At 43.3% G+C, this 24,629-nt stretch overlaps 1 protein-coding gene across 1 annotated transcript; it reads right to left on the reverse strand.

The window, feature by feature from the left end:
- Positions 1-13,313: 13,313 nt before the first annotated feature.
- LOC311140972 (frizzled-10-like) lies at positions 13,314-17,127 on the reverse strand. The gene is made up of 2 exons (XM_084176234.1): positions 16,629-17,127; positions 13,314-16,360 (listed from the first exon to the last, which is right to left on the reverse strand). Exons 1-2 carry the CDS (start codon positions 16,638-16,640, stop codon positions 14,606-14,608), a joined length of 1,767 nt encoding a protein of 588 aa, XP_084032360.1. The 5' UTR covers positions 16,641-17,127; the 3' UTR covers positions 13,314-14,605.
- Positions 17,128-24,629: the final 7,502 nt, after the last annotated feature.

Below are 24,629 nucleotides of genomic sequence, written 5' to 3' on the forward strand. Positions count from 1 at the left end.
ATACTGTATGTGTGCACTTCTTGGCACCCTATCACTTGTCTTCTCATGCAACCCGTGTTGTTGGAGACTACCACCTAGATATCTCACCCACACACATCCTGTCCCTCTCTCCTGAAATATATATGATGTGTTAGTTGGCGTTTCAGAGAAATGGTTTTGTGTTACTGGGTTATTTTGGTAGAGTGGGTAAACTAGGAACTCTATGGCTGTAATGAATACTCAGGGCGAAAAAGGTGTAGATTCACGCGCAGTGCACGGCAGGTGTTTATTTAGCCTTCGCAGAAGGCAGGAATCGTGGTCACAGGCAGGCAATGGTCATACACAGGTAGGCAAACTGAGGAGCGATGGGGTGAGGTTGTGTTCCTCTAAGCGGGGAGGTAAGCAGAGAGGTAAGCTTGGCTTCTTCTTTATATGTGTCGAGTAAAGCTTAAACCATGCATTTAGATTGTAGGTAGGTATTGTAGGTAGTTTATCCAGGTAGTTATTGTAGGTAGTTATTGTAGGTAGGTATTGTAGTGTATTCGGCTGAGCCCGGTGAAGCACGAGGCTAGCTAGCTAACCCACTACCTGGACCATTAAAGCTAGCTAGCTAGCGGGTAGCAACACCGCAGCCACTGCTAGCTGGCCAACTATACCAGCTAGCAGTACTGTAGCAACTAAATACATTTCAACGGAATGATTTGATTAGTGTAAAGTTAGCTAGCTACATAGTTGTCTTGGTATCAAAGACAAAGGTGTAGTATAGAGAAAATATCGAGGTCAACACCGCAGCCACTGCTAGCTAGCCAACATTACCAGCTAGCAGTACTGTATCATTTTAGTCAATGAGAATTTTGCAACGTAAGCTTCACTTTCTGAACATTAGAGATGTGTAGTCCACTTGTGTAGCTAGCATGACTGACTTTGTGCTATCTAGCCAACATTTAATTACTTCCGCGTTATGAAAGGAACTAGACACGGACATGAATGATCCATTGGTAGTTTGTTGTAACCAAGTACTGGTGCTAAACCGTGTGTTATTGGATGCTAGCATGCTAGTTAGCTATGGCGTCATAGGATACGGTGCCCTGGGCAGTTTTCACAGAAGAATACTGTACCAAGTTAGCTAGCTGAATAAACTAAGTTAGTCTATTCCTGGAAACATTGAACTACTGTAGATTACAGCAATTATAATTTCTAAAGTGGAAGTTGGAAGAGTTGAATTTGAGTGTTTCAGTGAAAGGTTAGTGAGGGAGGCCTCGCTTCCCCAGATGTTTAGTTAATTTCATTCCGATCTCCTTTGAATTAGTGTAGCATTTTCTGTAGCCTGTTAACTATAACTACGTGTCTGTCTATCCCTGTTCTCTCCTCTACGCACAGGCCATACAAACGCCTCACACCGCGTGGCTGCTGCCTCTCTAACCTGGTGGTCCCTGCACGCACGACCAACGTGGAGTTCCAGGTCTCCGGCAGCCTCTGGAACTGCCGTTCTGCGGCCAACAAGGCAGAGTTCATCTCAGCCTATACTACCCTCCAGTCCCTCGACTTCTTGGCGGTGACGGAAACATGGATTACCACAGAAAACACTGCTACTCCTACTGCTCTCTCCTCGTCTGACCATGTGTTCTCGCATACCCCGGGAGCATCTGGTCAGCGGGGCGGTGGCACAGGAATCCTCATCTCTCCCAAGTGGACATTCTCTCTTTCTCCCCTGACCTATCCGTCTATCTCCTCATTTGAATTCCATGCTGTCACAGTCACTAGCCCATTCAAGCTTAACATCCTTATCATTTATCGCCCTCCAGGTTCCCTTGGAGAGAGTTCCTTTCCTGAGGATGGCTCACCCCTCACAGTTCTGGGTGACTTTAACCTCCCTACGTCTACCTTTGACTAATTTCTCTCTGCCTCCTTCTTTCCACTCCTCTCCTCTTTTGACCTCACCCTCTCACCGTTTCCCCCTACTCACAAGGCAGGCAATACGCTTGACCTCATCTTTACTAGATGCTGTTCTTCTACTAATCTCACTGCAACTCCCCTCCATGTCTCCGACCACTACTTTGTATCCTTTTCTCTCTCGCTCTCCTCCAACACTACTCACTCTGCCCCTACTCAGATGGTAATGTGCCGTCGCGACCTTCACTCTCTCTCTCCCGCTACTCTCTCCTCTTCCATCCTATCATCTCTTCCCTCTGCTCAATCCTTCTCCCTCCAATCTCCTGATTCTGCCTCCTCAACCCTCCTCTCCTCCCTTTCTGCATCTTTTGACTCTCTATGTCCCATATCCTCCCGGCCGGCTCGGTCCTCCTCTCCTGCTCCGTGGCTTGACGACTCATTGCGAGCTCACAGAACAGGGCTCCGGGCAGCCAAGTGGAAATGGAGGAAAACTAGACTCCCTGCCGACCTGCATATTTTCACTCCCTCCTCTCTACATTTTCTTCCTCTGTTTCTGCTGCTAAGCCACTTTCCACCACTCAAAATTTCAAGCCTCTGCCTCTAACCCTAGGAAGCTCTTTGCCACATTCTCCTCCCTGCTGAATCCTCCTCCTCCTCCCCCTCTCTCCTCCCTCTCTGTGAATGACTTCGTCAACCATTTTGAAAAGAAGGTTGACGACATCCGATCCTCATTTATTAAGTCAAATGACACCGCTGGTTCTGCTCACACTGCCCTACCCTATGCTTTGACTTCTTTCTCCCCTCTCTCTCAGATGAAATCTTGCGACTTGTGACGGCCGGCCGCCCAACAACCTGCCCGCTTGACCCTATCCCCTCCTCTCTTCTCCAGACCATTTCCGGAGACCTTCTCCCTTACCTCACCTCGCTCATCAACTCATCCTTGACCGCTGGCTATGTCCCTTCCCTCTTCAAGAGCGCGAGAGTTGCACCCCTTCTCAAAAAACCTACACTCGATCCCTCCGATGTCAACAACTACAGACCAGTATCCCTTCTTTCTTTTCTCTCCAAAACTCTTGAGCGTGCCGTCTTTAGCCAACTCTCTTGCTATCTCTCTCAGAATGACCTCTCATCCTTCTAGACCTATCTGCTGCCTTTGATACTGTGAACCATCAGATCCTCCTCTCCACCCTCTCCGAGTTGGGCATCTCCGGCGCGGCTCACTCTTGGATTGCGTCCTACCTCACAGGTCGCTCCTACCAAGTGACGTGGCGAGAATCTGTCTCCGCACCACGTGCTCTCACCACTGGTGTCCCCCAGGGCTCAGTTCTAGGCCCTCTCCTGTCCAAGCTCTGTCATATCCTCACATGGTCTCTCCTATCATTGCTACGCAGACGACACACACTTAATCTTCTCCTTTCCCCCTTCTGATAACCAGGTGGCGAATCGCATCTCTGCATGTCTGGCAGACATATCAGTTTGGATGACAGATCACCACCTCAAGCTGAAGCTCGGCAAGATGGAGCTGCTCTTCCTCCCGGGGAAGGACTGCCCGCTCCATGATCTCGCCATCACGGTTGACAACTCCGTTGTGTCCTCCTCCCAGAGTGCAAAGAACCTTGGTGTGACCCTGGACAACACCCTGTCGTTCTCCGCTAACATCAAAGCGGTGACCCGATCCTGTAGGTTCATGCTCTACAACATTCGCAGAATACGACCCTACCTTACACAGGAAGCGGCACAGGTCCTAATCCAGGCACTTGTCATCTCCCGTCTGGATTACTGCAACTCGCTGTTGGCTGGGCTCCCTGCCTGTGCCATTAAACCCCTACAACGCTGCAGCCCGTCTGGTGTTCAACCTTCCCAAGTTCTCTCACGTCACCCTGCTCCTCCGCACACTCCACTGGCTTCCAGTTGAAGCCCGCATCTGCTACACGACCATGGTGCTTGCCTACGGAGCTGTGAGGGGAACGGCACCTCTGTACCTTCAGGCTCTGATCAGTCCCTACACCCAAACGAGGGCATTGCGTTCATCCACCTCTGGCCTGCTGGCCCCCCTACCTGCGGAAGCACAGTTCCCGCTCAGCCCAGTCAAAACTGTTCGCTGCTCTGGCACCCCAATGGTGGAACAAGCTCCCTCATGACGCCAGGACAGCGGAGTCACTCACCACCTTCCGGAGACACTTGAAACCCTAACTCTTTAAGGAATACCTGGGATAGGATCAAATTAATCATTCTACCCTCCCCCTACCCTACCCCTAAAAAAATATATATTTTTAGATATATTGTAAAGTGGTTGTCCCACTGGCTATCATAAGGTGAATGCACCAATTTGTAAGTCGCTCTGGATAAGAGCGTCTGCTAAATGACGAAAATGTAAATGAAAATGCAAACAGGCAGGAGAATCAAAAACTAGGACTGAAGGCTATAACTGGTTCTCACAAACGAGCTAGGCTTAGTAGAGTCAAAACGAACAATACCTCACAAGGCACAAACAGAAAGAACTGAACTAAATAAGGAGCTGATGAGACCAGGTGAGTAACTAACACAGGTGAAATCAATGAACAAAAATGAAAGACAGGGCTACGTTCAAGAACACAAAGAAACAGGGCTACGTACAAGAACACAAGGTTGACTAAGAAAATAAATACAGAACCTTACAACGGCCTGTGTGTCTGTATACATACGTGGATGTCTGTGACTCAGTAAGCATTGTCAGTGGACAGAAATCTCCCTTTTCCAGGGCCTTGGTGAGGCAGCAGGAAAGAATGACAGCGGGAAAAGGAAGAAAGAGAGGAAGAAAGGGAGAATGTACCGACGTGACTATGACAAAGACTTGGAGACCCCTCTGCTTTTTGGCATAGGCACAATAAGGAGAAGTAAGGCTGTCTTACCCTTAGTGACATCCCTGTTGTCACCGGGTCAAATCCTTGAATATCCTCAAAAGTGTCTGGCTCTCATGGGAGCCCTTCAATATCCTCCCTGACCTCTGCTGACTTGCTCCAGCCACTTAGTTAATTCAGCTCCAAGGCCTATATTCTTAAGTAAAACAACACTTAATGAGAGCTCATCCATCTCTGCTTCCATCATTTCAATCCCCACCTTCAGATGAACAATTGAGAGGAGTTTGATTTAATTTCTCTGCACACTATTCTATCCTTTGAATAACTAAATCAGAGGCTGTTTGTCATGTTGTTTTGTGTCTAGCCTTGATTGAAAATGTTGCCCATGCCCTGATATAACGATCAAATGCTGAGAGCTATGTTTAGCACATCACTTCAATGTCGCTTGTATTTGTGAACCCACAAACACTAATATGCAAATGAAATATGTTGTAAACAAGTAGACATTGAGATTAAAGTTGAGCGTGCTGCATGCTTTCATGGAGCGTTTACAGTACACTGGGGTTCTAGAATGCAGTGGGCATGCCTGTGGGCCTCTCTCACTTAAGACAGCTGTCGCCCAGACAGACTTTAAGTGGGCCTGGATTTTCCACTAGGGGCAGATAAGTGGCTTCTGACCTCCTCACTCTGTAGATTACCCACTTGTCATCACTCTCATTACCACTATCAGGACCATGCAATCAGGGTCAACCTCAGTGTTTGGGAAACTGAGATCCCCTTCCCAGGCTTTAACTTGATTATTCAAAGGAACACATGTTCCTTTGAATGTATCTGGTATCAGATACAGTAAGAAACAAAACAATAAAGCCATTTATCAACTCCTTGGTCATTGTTCTGTGTTTGGCATACATTTCTTCCAGTCCTGTCACTGCCTAGAGTAAACTACGGAACCACTGAGGGGTAACACATGTTATGTGTTGTACATGCCAGTTTAAATTAACTACTTTCCCCAGAAAAAAAGGAACACTCCAGGGATACAGGCAGGTTCTGATTGCACCACTTAATACAATCCTTGTGGACAGAAACACATATGTTGCATGTACCAGACCTGGAAGGTGAAAATGAGAACAGACCAATTACAGTAAACTATACATTTGTTGTCATGGAGTAAAAATATAGATACTTCACATAGCGGGAAACAGGATTTGGCACACTTATGGTTATATACAATGACAAGAACACATTTATTCCTATATGTGTTATATGCTGTACATAATGTTGTTTTGGAACTGATACAGAATCTAGTTTTGTAAAATGTTGTAGAATATCTGTATATGTTCTGGTAGTGAGGCCGAGATGTTTTCCCCAAGTTTATGTGACAGTTGATTGTGTAGTTTCCTTTCATATGCTCCCCCTCTGAGACATCTTTCTTTGTTAAGTTTGTTGAGAGTGTCTTTGAACCACAGGCATTCTCTCTCAGCAGTGTTCCTGAGCGCTGCCAGTTCCACCATCATCCCTCTCGCTCTGTTCTCTCCCTATATATCTTTCTCACACAAAAACACTCCCAAATGTACACACACATACAAACACAAACACACAAACACTCCCAAATGTACACAAACATACTGACAGTCTCCTGGTGTGCTTGCTCCCTCCACCCCTGCATCTTTTGCCATCAATCCTCTCACTGCCTTGCCAACATCACGCACGCACGCACGCGTGCACACACACACACACACACACACACACACACACACACACACACACACACACACACACACACACACACACACACACACACACACACACACACACACACACAGACATTCCTTGAAAGTTTGCATGGGGAAGGATTTGTTCAGTAATCACAATAGGCATCATACAGTGACTACATTCCAATGCACCAATGCACTAAAGACAAAGGGAAGAAAATAGCACTCCCATTACATTCAATATGACTGTATGTGCATATGTGTGTATTTGTGTGAGAGGGAATGCGTTCAGAGAGAGGGAACCCATCCCCTCCACCGGGCAATGCTGGAATTCTGATGGTTTTATTATCTGAGCACTTTGCTGTGAAGATTAGGAAGGTGGCAGATTAGAGCGTCACAATCTGGCGCTGCTAAATCACCATGGCAAACACCCTGCTTCCAGCTGACACCAGACTAGCAACCTGGTCTCAGAGAATTTCATATTATTCTGTAAGTAAATCTGAGATGCTCCATTTAGTATGATATGTTACGTTCCGTATTCATTTGTGGATCTCCATTACAAACAAATGAGATGATCGTGGACTTCAGGAAACAGCAGAGGGAGTACCCCCCTATCCACATCGACGGGACAGCAGTGGAGAAGGTGGAAAGTTTTAAGATCCTCGGCGTACATATCATTGACAAACTGAAATGGTCCACCCACACAGACAGTGTGGTGAAGAAGGAGCAACAGCGTCTCTGCAACCTCAGGAGGCTGGAAAATTTGGCCTGTCACCTAAAACCCTCACAAACTTTTACAGATGCACAATTGAGAGCATCCTGTCTGTCACGACTCCCTCCGAAGCTGCCACCTCTCCTTGTTCGGGCAGGCTTCGGCGTTCGTCGTCACCGGCCTTCTAGCCACTGCCGCTCCTTATTTCATCATTCCATTGGTTTTGTCTTGTTCATTACACACACCCCTCATCAGTACCTGTATAAGTGTTCCCTCTGCCCCCTTGTCTTTGTGTGTGATTGTTTATTGTGAGGATAGTGAAGCTCAGTGGAGCTCCTTTTATTTTGTATCACCAGGTTATTTTCCCCGTGTACCTTGTTGGTTCCAGTGCGCCTGTTTTGCGCACTGGACTGTTTTGACGCATTACTGCGTAACTCTGTTTTCCGGAATAAATCCTGTTATTCTGTGATTTACCCTCCTGTGCCTGACTCCTTCAACTCACCCATCACACTGTCGGGCTGTATCACCACCAGGTACGGCAACTGCACCGCCCACAACCGCAGGGCTCTCCAGAGGGTGGTGCGGTCTGCACAATGCATCACCGGGGGCAAACTACCTGCCCTCCAGGACACCTACAGCACCCGATGTCACAGGAAGGCCAAAAAGATAATCAAGGACAACTACCACCCGAGCCACTGCCTGTTCACCCCGCTATCATCCAGAAGGTGAGGTAAGTACAGGTGCATGAAAGCTGGAACAGAGAGACTGAAAAACAGCTTATATCTCAAGGCCTTCAGACTGTTAAACAGCCATCACTAGCAAAGAGAGGATGCTGCCTACATACAGACTTGAAAATCACTGGCCACTTTAATAAAAGGAACACCAGTCACTTGAAGAATGCCACTTTAATAATGTTTACATATCTTACATTCCCATCTCATATGTATATACTGTATTCTGTACTATCTATTGCATCTTATTCCTATTCCATTCCTTTCCTTAGATTTGTGTGTATTAGGTTTTGTTATGGTACTGTTAGATATTACTTGCTAGATATTGCTGCACTGTAGGAACTAGAAGCACAAGCATTTCGCTACACTCGCAATAACATCTGCTAACCATGTGTATGTGACCAATACATTTTATTTGATTAGATTTATTTTATTTTAATTTGTGAAAAATTTACTACATGTTATACATTTGCTAAACGTATGATATGTTACAAAATCGAGCTAGGTGGCTAATGTTAGCTAGCTGGCTAATGTTAGCTAGGCTAGGGGTTAGAGGTTAGGATTAAGGTTAAGTTTAGGATTTGAGTGTCACATATTTACATGTACTATATTACGTCTAGTCTATGAGACCAGGCTGTCAACAGAGGTCTGTCTAAATTAACACTAATCTGCCTGATCTCTACCTCATTCGCTCCTAAACATGCAAATAAACATATTCAGCTCACTTTCTAACCAAAGCTACTATCAAACACATGTAATTACCCTCACCTTCAATAGTCAGGGGGAACATTGCCTCTCCTGCAGCCCAAATGCAAACGGAGGTATGTGTGTGTGTTTGCTATGGATGTGGAGAATGATAATAGGACTTTTTGCAAAAATATCCTTATCCTACTACCAGCCATTGTAGATATGTCTAGACCTTTATTAAGGTATTTTTTTATATATTTTTTTAACAAGATCACTTTTATTCTGTACACTGTTCCTTTTCTTTCCCACCAAAGCCAATGGAAGGGCAGCTCTACAAGTGGCAAATTATGTATATTTGTTGCTGTTGTTAAATAAGTGGAAGAAGTGCCAGGGTTCACTCCTCAAAGATAAAACAAACCTTTACATTTGTTTTAGTGCATCAGGAGCTTACATGTTGGGAGACCTCCCCCCTAGCTAGAGACAAATTCCTTTGTGTGTGTGTGTGTAATGGGTGCAAGACAGAGATACAGAGATACAGAGAGACAGACAGAGAGAGAGAGAGAGAGAGAGAGAGAGAGAGAGAGAGAGAGAGAGAGAGAGAGAGAGAGAGAGAGAGAGAGAGAGAGAGAGAGAGAAGAGCTGAGTACTGCACTCCCACAGACAGGCCTGGACTGGTAAACAGGTGCTGCTTGGGCAGCTGAGGATGAGGACATGGGGCGTCCTCAGAAAGCCTGATAAAAGGGAAGCTGCCTCACCGCCAGTCAACCAATCAACCAGACAGCCTGATTTATGTCACCGTGCCAGAGCACTTTATGACTACTAGCAGCAGCAGCAGCCAATGCACAGGTAGAGAGGCAGAATTCTGGTTCCACCTCACCTTCATATACAATGGGAGAAAAGCTACACAATATGCGTGGGGGCAAGGGAATAGGAATTTGGTCATCGTTTTTATAGGTGTATGACTATATCTTGACTTGATGTGCTGGTGTTAAGGGATCAGCTGAAGTGATGATGTTACCCTGCTGGTTTTCCCCTCCCTGAATGTGAGTCATTGATCGTCAGAGACTTGCTTCCAGAAGGCCTGTTCTGTCACATTAACTGTATATTTACAGCACCCGGCCACACAAAGACGCTTAACATCATCTCAATTACACAATGTGAAAATACTACCATCTGCCATCCCAACTTGTGGAAAACCAGTCAGTTTCAATTAAATTAAGTTAGTATCAAAGGTTTGATACTTTCAAGTACCCACTGGGCACACCACGTCATTTCAATGTGGATAATTGGGTAATATTTGATTGAGATGTTGATCAATGAGATTACAACCTACCGTATATTCACCCACTCAAAAAGAAAGCCAAAAGTTAGTTGAATTTCCAATATGTTATCACTATGCTTTCAACCATCTAAAAGCAAAACCAAATTTCAATGGAAAAACAATGTCTGATTTTTTGTTTAGTTGTCACACAAATGTCTATCGCTGCGCTTTCAACAATTTACAACAAACAGGAAAGTTAAAATGGGAATACAATGTCAGATGTTTTGTTTATTTATACAACAGATTAATGTATCACTGTGCTTCATCTAATAACAGCACCAAATGACCTGGATTGCAGTGGAGTTTAAATTAAAAGTCATGGTGCAAGTGATCAATGCCGCTCAAGATTCTGTGCAAATTATAACGCAGGTTAGCGTTTTTCGTTATGAATCTTGTTCTAGAGGCAGCTAGAATGGAGACGTGAATCAAACATATCAATTATTAATTTGTAGATAAATTGGAATTAAAGCCAGACTAAGTCAGTGGCACAGATGGAACTATCCAAGCAGAAGATGTTCTTCAAATGTTGATATTTGCTTGCAATGACAACCAAACACAATTCAATATCACTAAACATCATTACATTTCAAATCAACCAGAGCTTGAAACCCTAGGCCTGTTGTATTGTCTATTTATGTTGATTTTAAGCAAAAGCTGTTGATGACTGACTAAAGTATGGTAATATTTCATTTGCTCTGTTAAACCTACCTTTGGAATGACTTCAATAGCAACAGTGAATCAATTTAGTTTTTAAGTGGAGATCTCTCAACAATCATTCTCATGATAGCACATTGGTAATAGCAGCGCTTGGCTTGGTTAAAACCCTGGATGGGAGACCAAATGGTAGATTATCCAGTAGGAGGTGCTCTTTGAAGAGTATTCTTAAAGGAAAACTACCCCCAAACTATCTTTTGGTATTAGTCCATTGTTGACATAGTCCCAAAATGTTTTGAATGGCAGCAATCAACTTTTCAAGACATATAACTTTCAAAATACAGAAATACAGCCAGTATGATACATTTTGCATCATATGATGTTGCGTTTTGCATCATATGATACTTGATACGATTGTGATGTGTTGTCTCACCTAGCTATCTTAAGATGAATGCACTAATTGTAAGTTGCTAAATGACTTAAATGTAAAATGAATAAAGTTGAATATCTGAGGTTGTTTGTGGTCCTCTGTAGCTCAGCTGGTAGAGCACGGCGCTTGTAACGCCAAGGTAGTGGGTTCGATCCCCGGGACCACCCATACACAAAAATGTATGCACGCATGACTGTAAGTCGCTTTGGATAAAAGTGTCTGCTAAATGGCATATTATATTATAAAGGTACAAATTCAACATATTTTATAGAAGGTTTGTCTATGTTGAAATTTGGTTACCATGATGACATAATCCTGTGGTTGAAATTTCAACCACAAAACGACATTGATTACTTTTTTCAAATCCAATGTATTTTCCTGTAGATTTCAAGTCACAATACGTTGACATATTACGTTGAAACAACGTTGATTCAAACAGTTTGTGCCCAGTGGGTAAGCTGATCACAAGCAGAAACTCCAGTCTCTTTTGTCAAACACTTTTACACTTCCCCCAAAAGACTGCTGCTGTAGAGAACTACAGTATGTGAGTGTCATATTAGCAGGAGAGTTGTTGAGATGAAAAGTTGCGAGGAAGCAAAGGGTGAGAGAATGAGAGAGTGAGTGTGAGAGGGGCTGTGGGGGGTGAGTGAGGCCTTTCAGATTGGGGCCATGGTCTGCCTTTGAGATATGGTGATCTGAAGACCCTCAGCCACAGTCACATGCCGGCTGCCAGATTCCCCACTGGGACAAACAAAACATGCTGTCTACCAAACCATCACTAGGGACAACAACTGGGCTATGAGAGGGCCATGTGACACACACATTATCTAATGAGCCACTTGGCTGATTAAATCATAGCTCCAGACCCATAAAGCCTTTGCACTGCTAGGGGAAAACAATGGCAGCAATGAGGAATAGCAGGTCTAATAATCTGTGATATAGTGTCTTGAAAACAAGAAATCTACCTCAGAGAAACATGGTCTTCCATTTTCCTTTATCAAAATTCAGAAGCATGTGTAGTCTATTCCAAAACATTTTGGGCTGACACTACTGTGCCCTTGCTCACATACTTCAGAGTGTTTCTCTTTGAAAAGAAAAGAGTAACTTAGAAGCATACGCTCCAGAGGAAGAGGGTGGTAACTGTCATATTTACAGCTTTTCCAGACACCTTGGGGGCTGTTATCCAGGTGGCCTCCGTTGAAGCCCTCGAAAACACTCACTTTTTCCGTAACACAGAGTATCAATAGACACTGCTTTAATTTTGGGTTGGGCTGATGCTGGAACTTGAATGCCTTCAGGGGAGAGCACATATTTACACTCAACCTGCAACATTATTATACCTGGGTCTGGGAGTTCTTCTCATGCATATTAAAGCCACATAACCTTAAAGTTAAAATGAAGGTGCACAATGATCCTTGTTTTTTGGTGTTTTCTGAAATTGTCTATTATGGTATGACCTAATGGAATTGGGTAATTCAGTGCTGGTAGTTGAGTATTCAAGGCTAATAGGCTAAAACGTACCCTCACATTAGAATGACATTCTACCCATTTGGTCTTGTGCTGTAACCTCTCTAAATCCTAAAGACAAAACCCAGAGGGTAGCTGAGCTCATATTAGTGTGGCTTCCGCTCCAGAATGGATTTGTAGTTTGAAGGGGATGTGCCCTGAATGTTATTTAACCTTTATTTACCCAGGCAAGTCATTTAAGAACAAATTCTTATTTACAATGATGGTCTGTTTACATAATCGTTTACAGTGTGAGAGCATTTAACCCCCACCCAAATTAGTACGCTAACGGATATATTGTTTCAGTCAATAGCCTACCATGCTATTGAAAACTGGTCTCAGTCAATACGATAGCCTGAAATCCAGGCCAGATGTTTCTTTAAAGAAATATCACTATGCCTGGGTGATAAGAGGAGGGTAGATGACAGACAGTTTATTTTGTTTACAGTTATCCTCTTCTCAAAGCCAGACCCTTCAAACTGCCTAATCCTGTCCTGAATGACTGTAGGATTATTGCATAACCCCCATCCCTAAAACACACATGCATGAAAACACGTGACTGAATCAGTGGCCTGACAAAAAAGCACAAAAACTAAATAATTGTCTTTGTGTTATCTCAACTTAACTGCATAGATGTTCATCTATAGGCCTACAGAAGTGTGAGCATAACTGTAATTAGAGAAATCCCATTAAAGCAGTGGACTGATCATCTCAATAACATAATCAAAGCCTGACTTGAGTGAGTTCTTTGAGTGAGAGGTTATTTGTGAGAGGATCATATCAGACCAAACAAACATAAAAGCCTTTGTTTCCTTATAGATTATGTATGAAACATGGAAGTTAATAGATACATTTTAATAGGAGTGGAATATGAAAGCCTCACTCTCAAAAATGACTCTACACTAATATAAAAGTGCTTTGTTCATAATCTCTTTGATGTCATCAAACATTTTTCTATTAGTCAACTCTAATAAATGCGCTATGAGGGAGTGGGCTCTGGATTACCCATGATGCTTTCCTTCTCAACAATTAAAACAGACATGTACAGATATCATTGTTTCTACATCCTGTATGTACTTCACTGAGAGCTCACTCCATTCTATCAGGTATCAACAGAAGTCTGAGTATTCATAAGGCTAACTTCAAACACCAATGTAATTAAAAGCATAAACCTCTCAAAAGAGAGAGATACTGTAAGTCAAGTGTGTGCACGGCTGCACGGACTATCACACACACAAGTACACGCTCAGACCACAGTGGATGATTGAAATATCCCATACCTTCACATCAATGGTAAGTGATGACTATCTTCAAATGTCCAATGTAATAATTTGTCATACAAATTGAGAAATGTGCTTTTCGTAAAAACCCATGGTGAACTCATTCACATGACAGATAAAATCCACACAGTTATAATATACAATTCCAGATTTCAGGACATTTAAAACTGGAATGTTTTATTAATTTTTTTTTATAAAACATGAACTTTAAGAAATATATACAAATGCTCCCTTGTGCTATAAAACAGCAAAGATACAACAACAGGAAAACTGTCTGTACAAATATTAACTTTTGCGATGCCCAGTGCTTGTTGATGTATTTGTGGCATGAATTTGCTTTACAATAGGCAGTCCATGTAGTCCTGAGCCCCTTTCAACAGCTGCTTTCTCACTTCAGTCCAAACATGTATGACTGCCTTGATTTCCATTAAAAAGTCACACAACATAACACTAAAGGGTCTCGATCTCCCAGACCATTCACTCCCTTTGTCAGTGGAGTCTTTTCATTGTCTTTAATCTGTTTCTACAGTACTGTCTTTTTTGCCACTAAGGAAAACATTTATTGCACATTATTCAAGCAACTCCATGACACATCCAAATGGTTTATTCCACTTTCTTTGTCTTGGAAACAAAACATTTTTTCTATATCATGTTCTTAAATGGATAAGTGGTTCCAGGAGTAGCATATCTTTTAAACAAAGGCTGTCCTTGTAGCTTGAGATGGATCAAGATAAGAAAAAATATACTTAAAATAAATATGAACATTGTTGTCTCTTGTTGGCACTCTGATTATAATGTCTGTTGTAGGTAAGGGCTTTAGAAGGGTGTTGGTTTCGCAGACTGTCTGTGAGAGCGCCAGCTCATACGCATGTAGGAGGGGGCCTGGTAGGCTCATACTTCGTGCTGTGCCCTTTGAGTGCTGGGTGAGGCTTGACGTAAGGCCCACTGCTTGTGAACACACTGGCAGGCTTCCTCCTCGTCCTCTTCTTCAGCTTCCTGCTAAATACATTCTGCCACGACTGCAGTGTCTTTGAGGTCCAGATCCACATGCCACTTGTGATGCCCACCACTAACAGCATGAAGATCTTAACCATGAAGATCTCCACAGCCGGGATGGAGCTCTTCATACCACACTCCTCAGACTCTGCATTGTTCCTGCTGCTGTCAACACACTTCTGATCCACGGCCAGCCTCCTCCAGTAGTCCATGTTGAGCCTCTCATAGAAGTAGCAGGCGATAACGCAGGTGGCAGGTACAGTGTAGAGGACTGAGAACACTCCGATCCGCACCATCAGCTTCTCCAGTTTATCCGTGTTCTCCCCCTCCGTCTTCATGATCTTGCGGATGTGGAACAGGGCCACGAAGCCCGACAGCAGGAAGGAGGTGCCGATGATGAGGTAGCAGGAGAGTGGGATGAGCACGAAGCCTGTGAGAGCTTTCACGTCCATGCTGCCCACGTAGCACACCCCCGTCAGCTCATCCCCCGCCACCTTCCTCATCACCAGGATCATGATGGTCTTGATGGCCGGGATGGCCCAGGCCGCCAGGTGGAAGTAGCTGCTGTTGGCCTCGATGGCCTCGTGGCCCCACTTCTTCCCTGCAGCCAGGAACCAGGTGAGTGTGAGGATGACCCACCAGAGAGAGCTGGCCATGCCGAAGTAGTAGAGGATGAGGAAGACAATGGTGCAGCCCGTGCTTTCCAGTCCCTCCTGGATGATGTACTGGACCCCACTGTCCCGGTCACAGGCGATACTGTCTGCCCCCACAAACAGACGAATCAGGTAGCCCACAGAGTAGACACAGTAGGACATGGAGAGGAAAATTATGGGCCTCTCTGGGTATTTGAAGCGCTGGGGGTCGATAAGGAAGGTGAGGACAGTGAATGAGCTGGAGATGAAGCAAAGGATGGACCAGATAGCCATCCACACCAGAGAGAACTGCTTATCTCCCTGACTCCAGTACACATCCACTTTGGGGTAGCACTTGGGGGCGCAGGACTCACTCTTCTGTACATAGTGGAACTTGCCTGGGTTACTGCAGGCCTCCTTGCTCTCCGTCTCCTTCATGGGCCGATGAAGCCTGAAGTCAGGACGCTGGGTGTGGGAGCCTTTGGGGGGCTCGTCTGAACCGTTGTTGGGGGCCTCCATGCAGAGGTTGTTGGGGTCATTTTTGGTAGGTAGTCTGGAGCAGTCCAGGGAGTCAGGCCAGCGGAAGTTGAACTGCTCCATGATAGGGGAGCACTTTTGCCTGGCCTGCTCACACATCACTCTGCAGGCAGGGATGGGAGTGGATACCTGCTCTGTGCACATAGGTGCATACAGCGAACAGAGAAAAAACTTGAGGTGAGTGTGGCATCCAAACCCTATGAGCGGGGCAAACTCATGTAGCTTGATGGCTGCCTCATTCTGGTCCTCATGGCCCATCAGATTGGGCATCCTTGTCATGTTGTAGCCAATGTCCTTACAAAGGGGGATGACAATCTGTTGACATCTCCCCTCACCTGGCCGATCTGGGTCTATGGAGCTAATGGCTGAGCAGCCACCACTCAGACAGACCAGCAGCACATTGATAAGGCTCCTTTTAGCAGTGGAATGCATAGTCTGTCCTCTTGTAACCTTTTAGTGGCAAACAATTGAAGATAAAATGTCACTTCTTAGGATAAAGCAGAAGTTGTGTCTCCTACAGGAAAGGTCTACTAAAAAGCTTTCTGTAGCTTATGTTTTATGAATGTGCCAAACTGTGGATGAAAACTCACAATTGTCTATGAAAAGGCCATCGTTTCACCTTTTAACGTGTAGGCTAATTCCTTTGATTAGAATTTAACTCCAGAGACAATTCCAAAAAAAGTGAGAATAATTTCCCCTCAAAATAATGGTCGCTTACCATAATGTCCATGCTTTGAAGTGTATTAATTTGTTCCAGAATAATCCAACATATTAAGAGATTAAATGCATTTGTGGTAGTTGTGTCTAGTCCGTCGCACCATTTATTTTTCTGTCTGCCTTGGTTCTTTCTCTGATTGGATAAAAGTGTTCCGATCCTGAGAAACTTTCCAGCGCTTCTCAAAGTGCGTTTAGGGACAGTCCTCCTCGGTTTCAACAACGTCAGGACGGAATCCTCCTGCTTCTGTCCTGCACATAGACATTAAAATCAGGTCCTGCAGCACGAGTGGAAGCAGTCTGTCGTAACTTCAATATTTACCAACTCAACTAAATTGTTCTTCCTCTTGCACTGCGTTTGGGTAGGCTAACTGCGTACGATAAATCCACGCAAACGGTGTAGTAACCTTATAAACTAAAACAGAGTTGTGGTCTATTCCTAACGAAGCACTCTGCAGACAGACCTAATCAGTTTGGAGTGGTTGGTGGCATTTCTCGTTTGAGCTGATCGTCGCCACCGCCCTGGACTAACCTGCCAAAAGATCCGCCTTCAAAGACAGCTACTTTGCATAAGAAAGATGAAACTGACACGGTGATTATTTTCAAATCGTGCGGAACAGCCTGTAGAATAGACCAACCATCACAGCATTTTAGAGCTTGTTCGCAGCAAACTACTCATTGGCCATTTGCTCTATTTCCGACTAAAACTTTAGATACAAAAGTGTCAGAATTTAGCACGTTCCAGCGCAGGTATATGCAGACACCAAACGTAGCTAAAGACAACCCAACTGTCTTTCTGTCTCCTTCCAATCGAGATAGACATATGTTCTTTTCTTTGCCACAACTGACAATTTTCACGGTCCGTGCATTGTGGGAAAATAGAATGAGGTTGAGATAACACGAGTTTTTATCTCCCAATTCCCCTTATATCTTTTGTGAGTCGGGTAGTAAGTTAACGTGTAGACAAAAAGCAACAATTTAAAAACCACTAGAGCAACCACTAGCCTATACAATGTGAATAATGTTTTCCTTCCATTTCGAACATAATTATAGGCTATGACCTGATGTAGGCTATGGAGATCCCCATTTCATCACAGAATAGCCGATTCATAATTGTTTCAGGAATAGGTTACATTGTTTTGTGTGAAATTTGAACTACAGTAAAATCCATATTCAGTATATAAGGGAGTTATGCTCAGGAGGTACAGTGAAGGGAAAAAGTATTTGATCCCCTGCTGATTTTGTACGTTTGCCCACTGACAAATATATTATCAGTCTATAATTTTAATGGTAGGTTTATTTGAACAGTGAGAGACAGAATAACAACAACAAAATCCAGAAAAACGCATGTCAAAAATGTTATAAATTGATTTGCATTTTAATGAGGGAAATAAGTATTTGACCCCTCTGCAAAACATGACTGAGTACTTGGCAGCAAAACCCTTGTTGGCAATCATAGAGGTCAGACGTTTCTTGTAGTTGGCCACCAGGTTTGCACACATCTCAGGAGGGATTTTGTCCCACTCCTCTTTGCAGATCTTCTCCAAGTCATTAACGTTTCGAGGCTGACATTTGGCAATGTGCTTCTTCTTGAGCCACTCCTTTGTTGCCTTGGCCGTGTGTTTTGGATCATTGTCATGCTGGAATACCCATCCACGACCCATTTTCAATGCCCTGGCTGAGGGAAGGAGGTTCTCACCCAAGATTTGACGGTACATGGCCCCGTCCATCGTCCCTTTGATGCGGTAAAGTTGTCCTGTCCCCTTAGCAGAAAAACACCCCCAAAGCATAATGTTTCCACCTCCATGTTTGACGGTGGGGATGGTGTTCTTGGGGTCATAGGCAGCATTCCTCCTCCTCCAAACACGGCGAGTTAAGTTGATGCCAAAGAGCTTGATTTTGATCTCATCTGACCACAACACTTTCACCCAGTTCTCCTCTGAATCATTCAGATGTTCATTGGCAAACTTCCTGTAGCTCAGCTGGTAGAGCACGGCGCTTGTAACGCCAAGGTAGTGGGTTCGATCCCCGGGACCACCCATACACAAAAATGTATGCACGCATGACTGTAAGTCGCTTTGGATAAAAGCGTCTTCTAAATGGCATATTATTATTATTATTATTATTATTATTATTATTATTATTCAGACGGGCATGTTAATGTGCTTTCTTGAGCAGGGGGACCTTGTGGGCGCTGCAGGATTTCAGTCCTTCACGGCGTAGTGTGTTACCAATTGTTTTCTTGGTGACTATGGTCCCTGCTGCCTTGAGATCATTGACAAGATCCTCCCGTGTAGTTCTGGGCTGATTCCTCACCGTTCTCATGATCATTGCCACTCCACGAGGTGAGATCTTGCATGGAGCCCCAGGCCGAGGGAGATTGACAGTTCTTTTGTGTTTCTTCCATTTGCGAATAATCGCACCAACTGTTGTCACCTTCTCACCAAGCTGCTTGGCGATGGTCTTGTAGCCCATTCCAGCCTTGTGTAGGTCTACAATCTTGTCCCTGACATCCTTGGAGAGCTCTTTGGTCTTGGCCATGGTGGAGAGTTTGGAATCTGATTGATTGATTGCTTCTGTGGACAGGTGTCTTTTATACAGGTAACAAACTGAGATTAGGAGCACTCCCTTTAAGAGTGTGCTCCTAATCTCAACTCGTTACCTGTATAAAAGACACCTGGGAGCCAGAAATCTCTCTGATTGAGAGGGGGTCAAATACTTATTTCCCTCATTAAAATGCAAATCAATTTATAACATTTTTTACATGCGTTTTTCTGGATTTTTTTGTTGTTATTCTGTCTCTCACTGTTCCAATAAACGTACCATTAAAATTATAGACTGAACATTTCTTTGTCAGTGGGCAAACGTACAAAATCAGCAGGGGATCCAATATTTTTTTCCCTATCATGTTTAGCATAAAGTAGGTTTTTAGTGACTCAGACATCTATTTATAATTTCTCCATATAGCCACCATCAGGCATACATGTAAATATTCACAGTAGTCCTCAGGGATCTTTGCTGCCTTTAATGTCTGCACATGTATGTCCATCTAAAGAGGCAGACACACACAGTGGGGTAATATTTCCGCTTGACCAATCTAATCAAAAAGCTGCTCACTACCTTTCATTGAACACACCTGTTCCCTCCTAACCAAATAGGAACATTTTCACAATCTACCATTCAATCATTTACAACACTTAATTTCCAGCCCTCATACATTTTACCAGACACTTTTCACAATTCACCATAAAACATTTTATAAGATACTTCCAAACCCATTATCCTACAGTTGGACCTAGAGTGTTTCAAGCTTTTCTCCCGTGTTTATAATCAACATATATAGGCCTAGAGCTTTTACATCATGATTGATTTTAAATCAGTCTTCTTTCCGTAAGAACATACTAGCATAACAAATCTGATTGTTTGCACATTTATTTCACAAAATGATACTGTTTATTCTTTAAATAAAATAGGATGTCTGAAAATCGGTTATAACCATTCTATAATGACTTATGAGAACATCTTAGTTCTCAATTGTAAATGGGCGGATTATGACGAAAGGAAAGTGCCTGAAGGAGAAACACTGAGACAAAGCCATTTCAGTCTTGTTGGAGTTGATTCATCATCTGCGTCTGATCTTGGCACTGAGGAGTGGCCTGGGTTACCACTAGGAGCTGTCAGTGGATACCACAGTTCAGGCCTAACCCCAGCAGTCATCCTCTGGTAGTGTCATAGTGCCAATGAGTAGTGTAGGGTGGCTGTTATTAGTCTCTTTGTCTGTTTTAGTTTCAGACAGGCAGTGATGGGAAGAGTCTGTCTGGTGAGGCTTTAATGATGGCTCCCGTTAAAGTTATCTCAGAAGAGATTTGGTGGGGTTCAGTTCAGTGTGGATATGTCTCTTTTTTTAATTAACTGATTATGAAGTCAATGTAGGCTACTCATCTCTGTCTGTGGTAATAAAGAGGTGGTGCCGGGGACGGGGGGATTGGACGAGGGGGACTATTATGAGCCTTGATGGAACAGTATTAGCTTTGTATTATCTCAGCACCTGTTCTCACACCCACTACAATCACTACATGCATTCCCTTATGGCATGTAACTGTACATGACAGAGAAACCATGTCTGTTGGATATACCCTTGAAGACATTTTAGATGTCCTTAGTGTCTCTCACTGTTTATGACTATTCTACTATGACAGTGCTGCTAGTTTGGGAGAGTGGTTACTACTGCAGTGATATGGACCTCAAAGTGAACCACATGTAGTCTAGCGGCATGGCTCCATTGTTGAGGTGAGGGCCTCTGCAGCAGGGTGGCATGGCAGGGAGAGAAGGATATGGAGGACCCCTCCAGAGTGTCTGTGACACCAGATCCCTCACAGCTCAACTCACATTACCTTGTGAAAGTCTTTAGTTTGGAGATTTATACCCTCATCTGCCCATGGTTTCCACCTAGGGTGAAATCCAGATCACAAGTAAACAGTGCTTTATTTCAGAAATGTGTTCGGGCAAGATGAGAAACATGGCACCAGCGTGCCTAAATGGTTTAGCACTGCATATCTCACAGGTGGCATTTCAGCTGTTGGTGCACAATGTCTGGACGGAGCAGGAACATAAATACAGGTTATGAATACACTTCATTATGGACACATAATACCCTCTTTCTTATGTGCCACCTGCAGGTTAGCTGTTTCTACTCGTCTAACTACAGTTACTACATTTGCCTGTGTCTCAGATCTGGACACTTCCTCCTCTTCTTAACACATGTGAATCTATAATACTTTGATTGAATACCTCCTCAGTCACAATAACTCCTACAAGGACAACAGCTGACATGCCTGATCAGTCGCTCCCATTCAGAAGGACTTTTACTGTGTAACCGATGCTTAATAGTCTAAAAAGATGACAACTTTAATGTGGAGAGATAGCATTGCATTGCATTCACAGGGCCAAAACAATTGTGTTCTCCATTTACTGATCATCTGGGTTCAGGAAACACAGCCGGACATATTTTTAAAGCAGACATCCACCCTTATTATCCATCTGGGCTTGTTTATTGAAACATACAAGATAACATTGTCACATAGCCAAATAAGAATACACAGTCTACTGGTTTGTTGTAATTCTTTGTTCTTGCTCTCTTCCTTCTTCTCATGATTGTTTTGCTGGTCATGATGATATGTCTTTGAAAATGAGAAGCAAAATGGAGAAATCAGTGTTCAATCTATATCATCTGTATCTAGCTACTACTGTCTGTTTTCTGTATTTTTTTCTGTTTACTTCCCCCTCCTCCTTTTCATATATTCACCCCCGCCCCAGTATACACACACACGCACGCACACACACACACACACACACACACACACACACACACACACACACACACACACACACACACACACACACACACACACACACACACACACACACACACACACACACACACACACACACACACAGACACACACACACACACAGACACACAGACACACACACACACACACACACACACACACACACTCACACACAGACACACGCACAGACACATACACAAACACACACACACACACACACACACACACACACACACACACACACACACACACACACACACACACACACACACACACACACACACACACACACACACACACACACACACACAATCAACTTTAACTCAATCTTTCCAACCACAACAACTCTATAAAGCAAACAGTGCATTGCAGTTCCATCTCTGAGAAATCAGCAAATGTGAGATAATTCTGTAACTAATCAAGTGAAAGGGGCCCTTTGATGGCTGGAGCTGAAAATATATTTTATTTTTTTGTGTGTGGGATTTAAGATGTGTGATTCTATGGCGCGAGCTGGCACCCCTGCTGCTAGGCTCTGGCTAGAAGCTGGCCCCCCTCTGGCTAATGTTATGGAGAATTGGAGGAATTTTCTGGCTGTCTTTTCCCTCAGCTCCCTTTTTCCTTTTGTTCCCCTTTGAAGAATGACTTTAGACATTTTATTTACATATTTAACCATGGATGAAAGAAGCACATGGTGAAAAAAGAAAGCTCCTTGGGTCCTTGTGGGAATTTTGATAAATTTAAATGAACGGAAAACTTATTAGCTATTTTATAAATAATTGAAGTTAATGTTTTTTGTTAATGAAGTCTCAAATAGGAAGATGAGCACTGAATATGATGGCACAAATCGAACCAAACCATATAAAGCAAAATATCTGCCTTAATTATTTGTGGTTAAGTTGTAGCCCAGTCTGTTACAACATAAGAGAGGTATGCCATGGGAGCGAGAGGGGGACGTTTTAGACATGTTTTGTATTGTTGGCAGAGCTGAAAGGGCATGTTGATTAAACGAACGGGTGGGGTCGGGGTATAATCTTCTTAACCAAGGGCCTCCTCTCCTCATTCATGGCCCACAATAAGAAGAAACAACACTCTGTTGGAGGTGAGACTATTTATCAAGATTCCCTGCGCATTGTTCAGGGCTCCTGTTCTCCCTCACAATCACATGCATTTATTTACCATTCGATTTTAGTTCATTCTGCTCCAATTATATACAGTGGGGTCTGAAATTATTGACACCCTGATAAAGATTAGCAAAAATTACTGTATAAAATAAATAATAAAAATACTGAGCTATATTGTATGCACATTTTTTGGGAAATTTTATTATTTTATACTAATACAATTGCTCAGATAAAGAGATTTATTTTTCTCAAAAAGTTAGGGGTCAAAATAATTGACACCACTGTTTTTAATACCTTTCAATACCTACCATGACGAGTATAACGGCACTGAGCATTTTTCTTTTATGAGTTGGAGAACACATTTGGAGGGATCTTAGACCATTCCATCATACATAATCCTTCCAGATCTTTGATATCCTTTGTCTGCACTTATGGACTGCCCTCTTCAATTCAAAACCACAGGTTTTCAATGCGTTTCAAGTGTCGAGACTGAGATGGTCATTACAAAATTTGGATTTTGAGGCCAATTAACCTTTTCTTTGTGGATTTTGATGTGTGCTTGGGGTTGTAGTCTTGCTTGAAGATCCACTTGCGGCCAAGTTTCAGCCTTCTGGCAGAGGTAACCAGGTTCATCAAAGATCCACCACCATATTTTACAGTAGGTATGGGGTTATTTTCTGCTCATGCATTCTCATTTCGACGCCAAACCCACCACTGATGTGCATGGCCAAAGCAAAGTTTCCAATCCAAGTGCCAATGCTGTTTAGCAAACTCCAGGCGTTTACATTTGTTGGATGACATGAAAATAGAGCTCTTTGGCCATGCACACCAGGGTTTGGAGTCAAAATTAGAATGGAGTAGCAGAAAAGCACCCCATACCTAATGTAAAAGATGGTGGTGGATCTTTGATGTTATGGGGCTATTTTGCTTCCACTTGCCCTGGAGTTGTTGTTAAGGTCAATGGCATCATGAACTTTACCCAGTACCAGGATATTTGAGCCAAAAACCTGGTTGCCTCTGCCAGGAGCCTAAAACTTAGCCACAAGTGGATCTTCCAGCAAGACAACAACCACAAGCACACATCAAAACCCACAAAGAAATTGTTTATTGGCCACAAAATCAACATTTTACAATGGCCATCTCAGTCTGCATACTTGAAACCCATTGAAAACCTGTGGTTTGAATTGAAGAGGGCAGTCCATGAGCACATATCAAGGATCTGGCAGGATCTGGAGGAATGGTCTAAGATCCCTCCCAATGTGTTCTCCAACTCATAAAATGCTATAAAAAGGCTCAGTGCCGTTATCCTAGCAAGATGAGGTATTGAGTAGTATTGAAAGCTGGGGTGTCAATAATTTTGACTCTAACCTTTTTGAGAATAATTCTTTACTTGTTAAAAAAAATCTCTTGAAAAAAATAAAGTATAAAATAATATAATTTCCCAATTTCCCAATTTCTTTTAGCATACAATAAAGCTCAGTATTTGAATTATTTATTTTATACTGTCATTTTTGCTCATCTTTATCAAGGGTG

This window comes from Coregonus lavaretus (assembly GCF_964263955.1).
Source record: "Coregonus lavaretus genome assembly, chromosome: 14".
Taxonomy (NCBI): Eukaryota; Metazoa; Chordata; class Actinopteri; order Salmoniformes; family Salmonidae; genus Coregonus; species Coregonus lavaretus.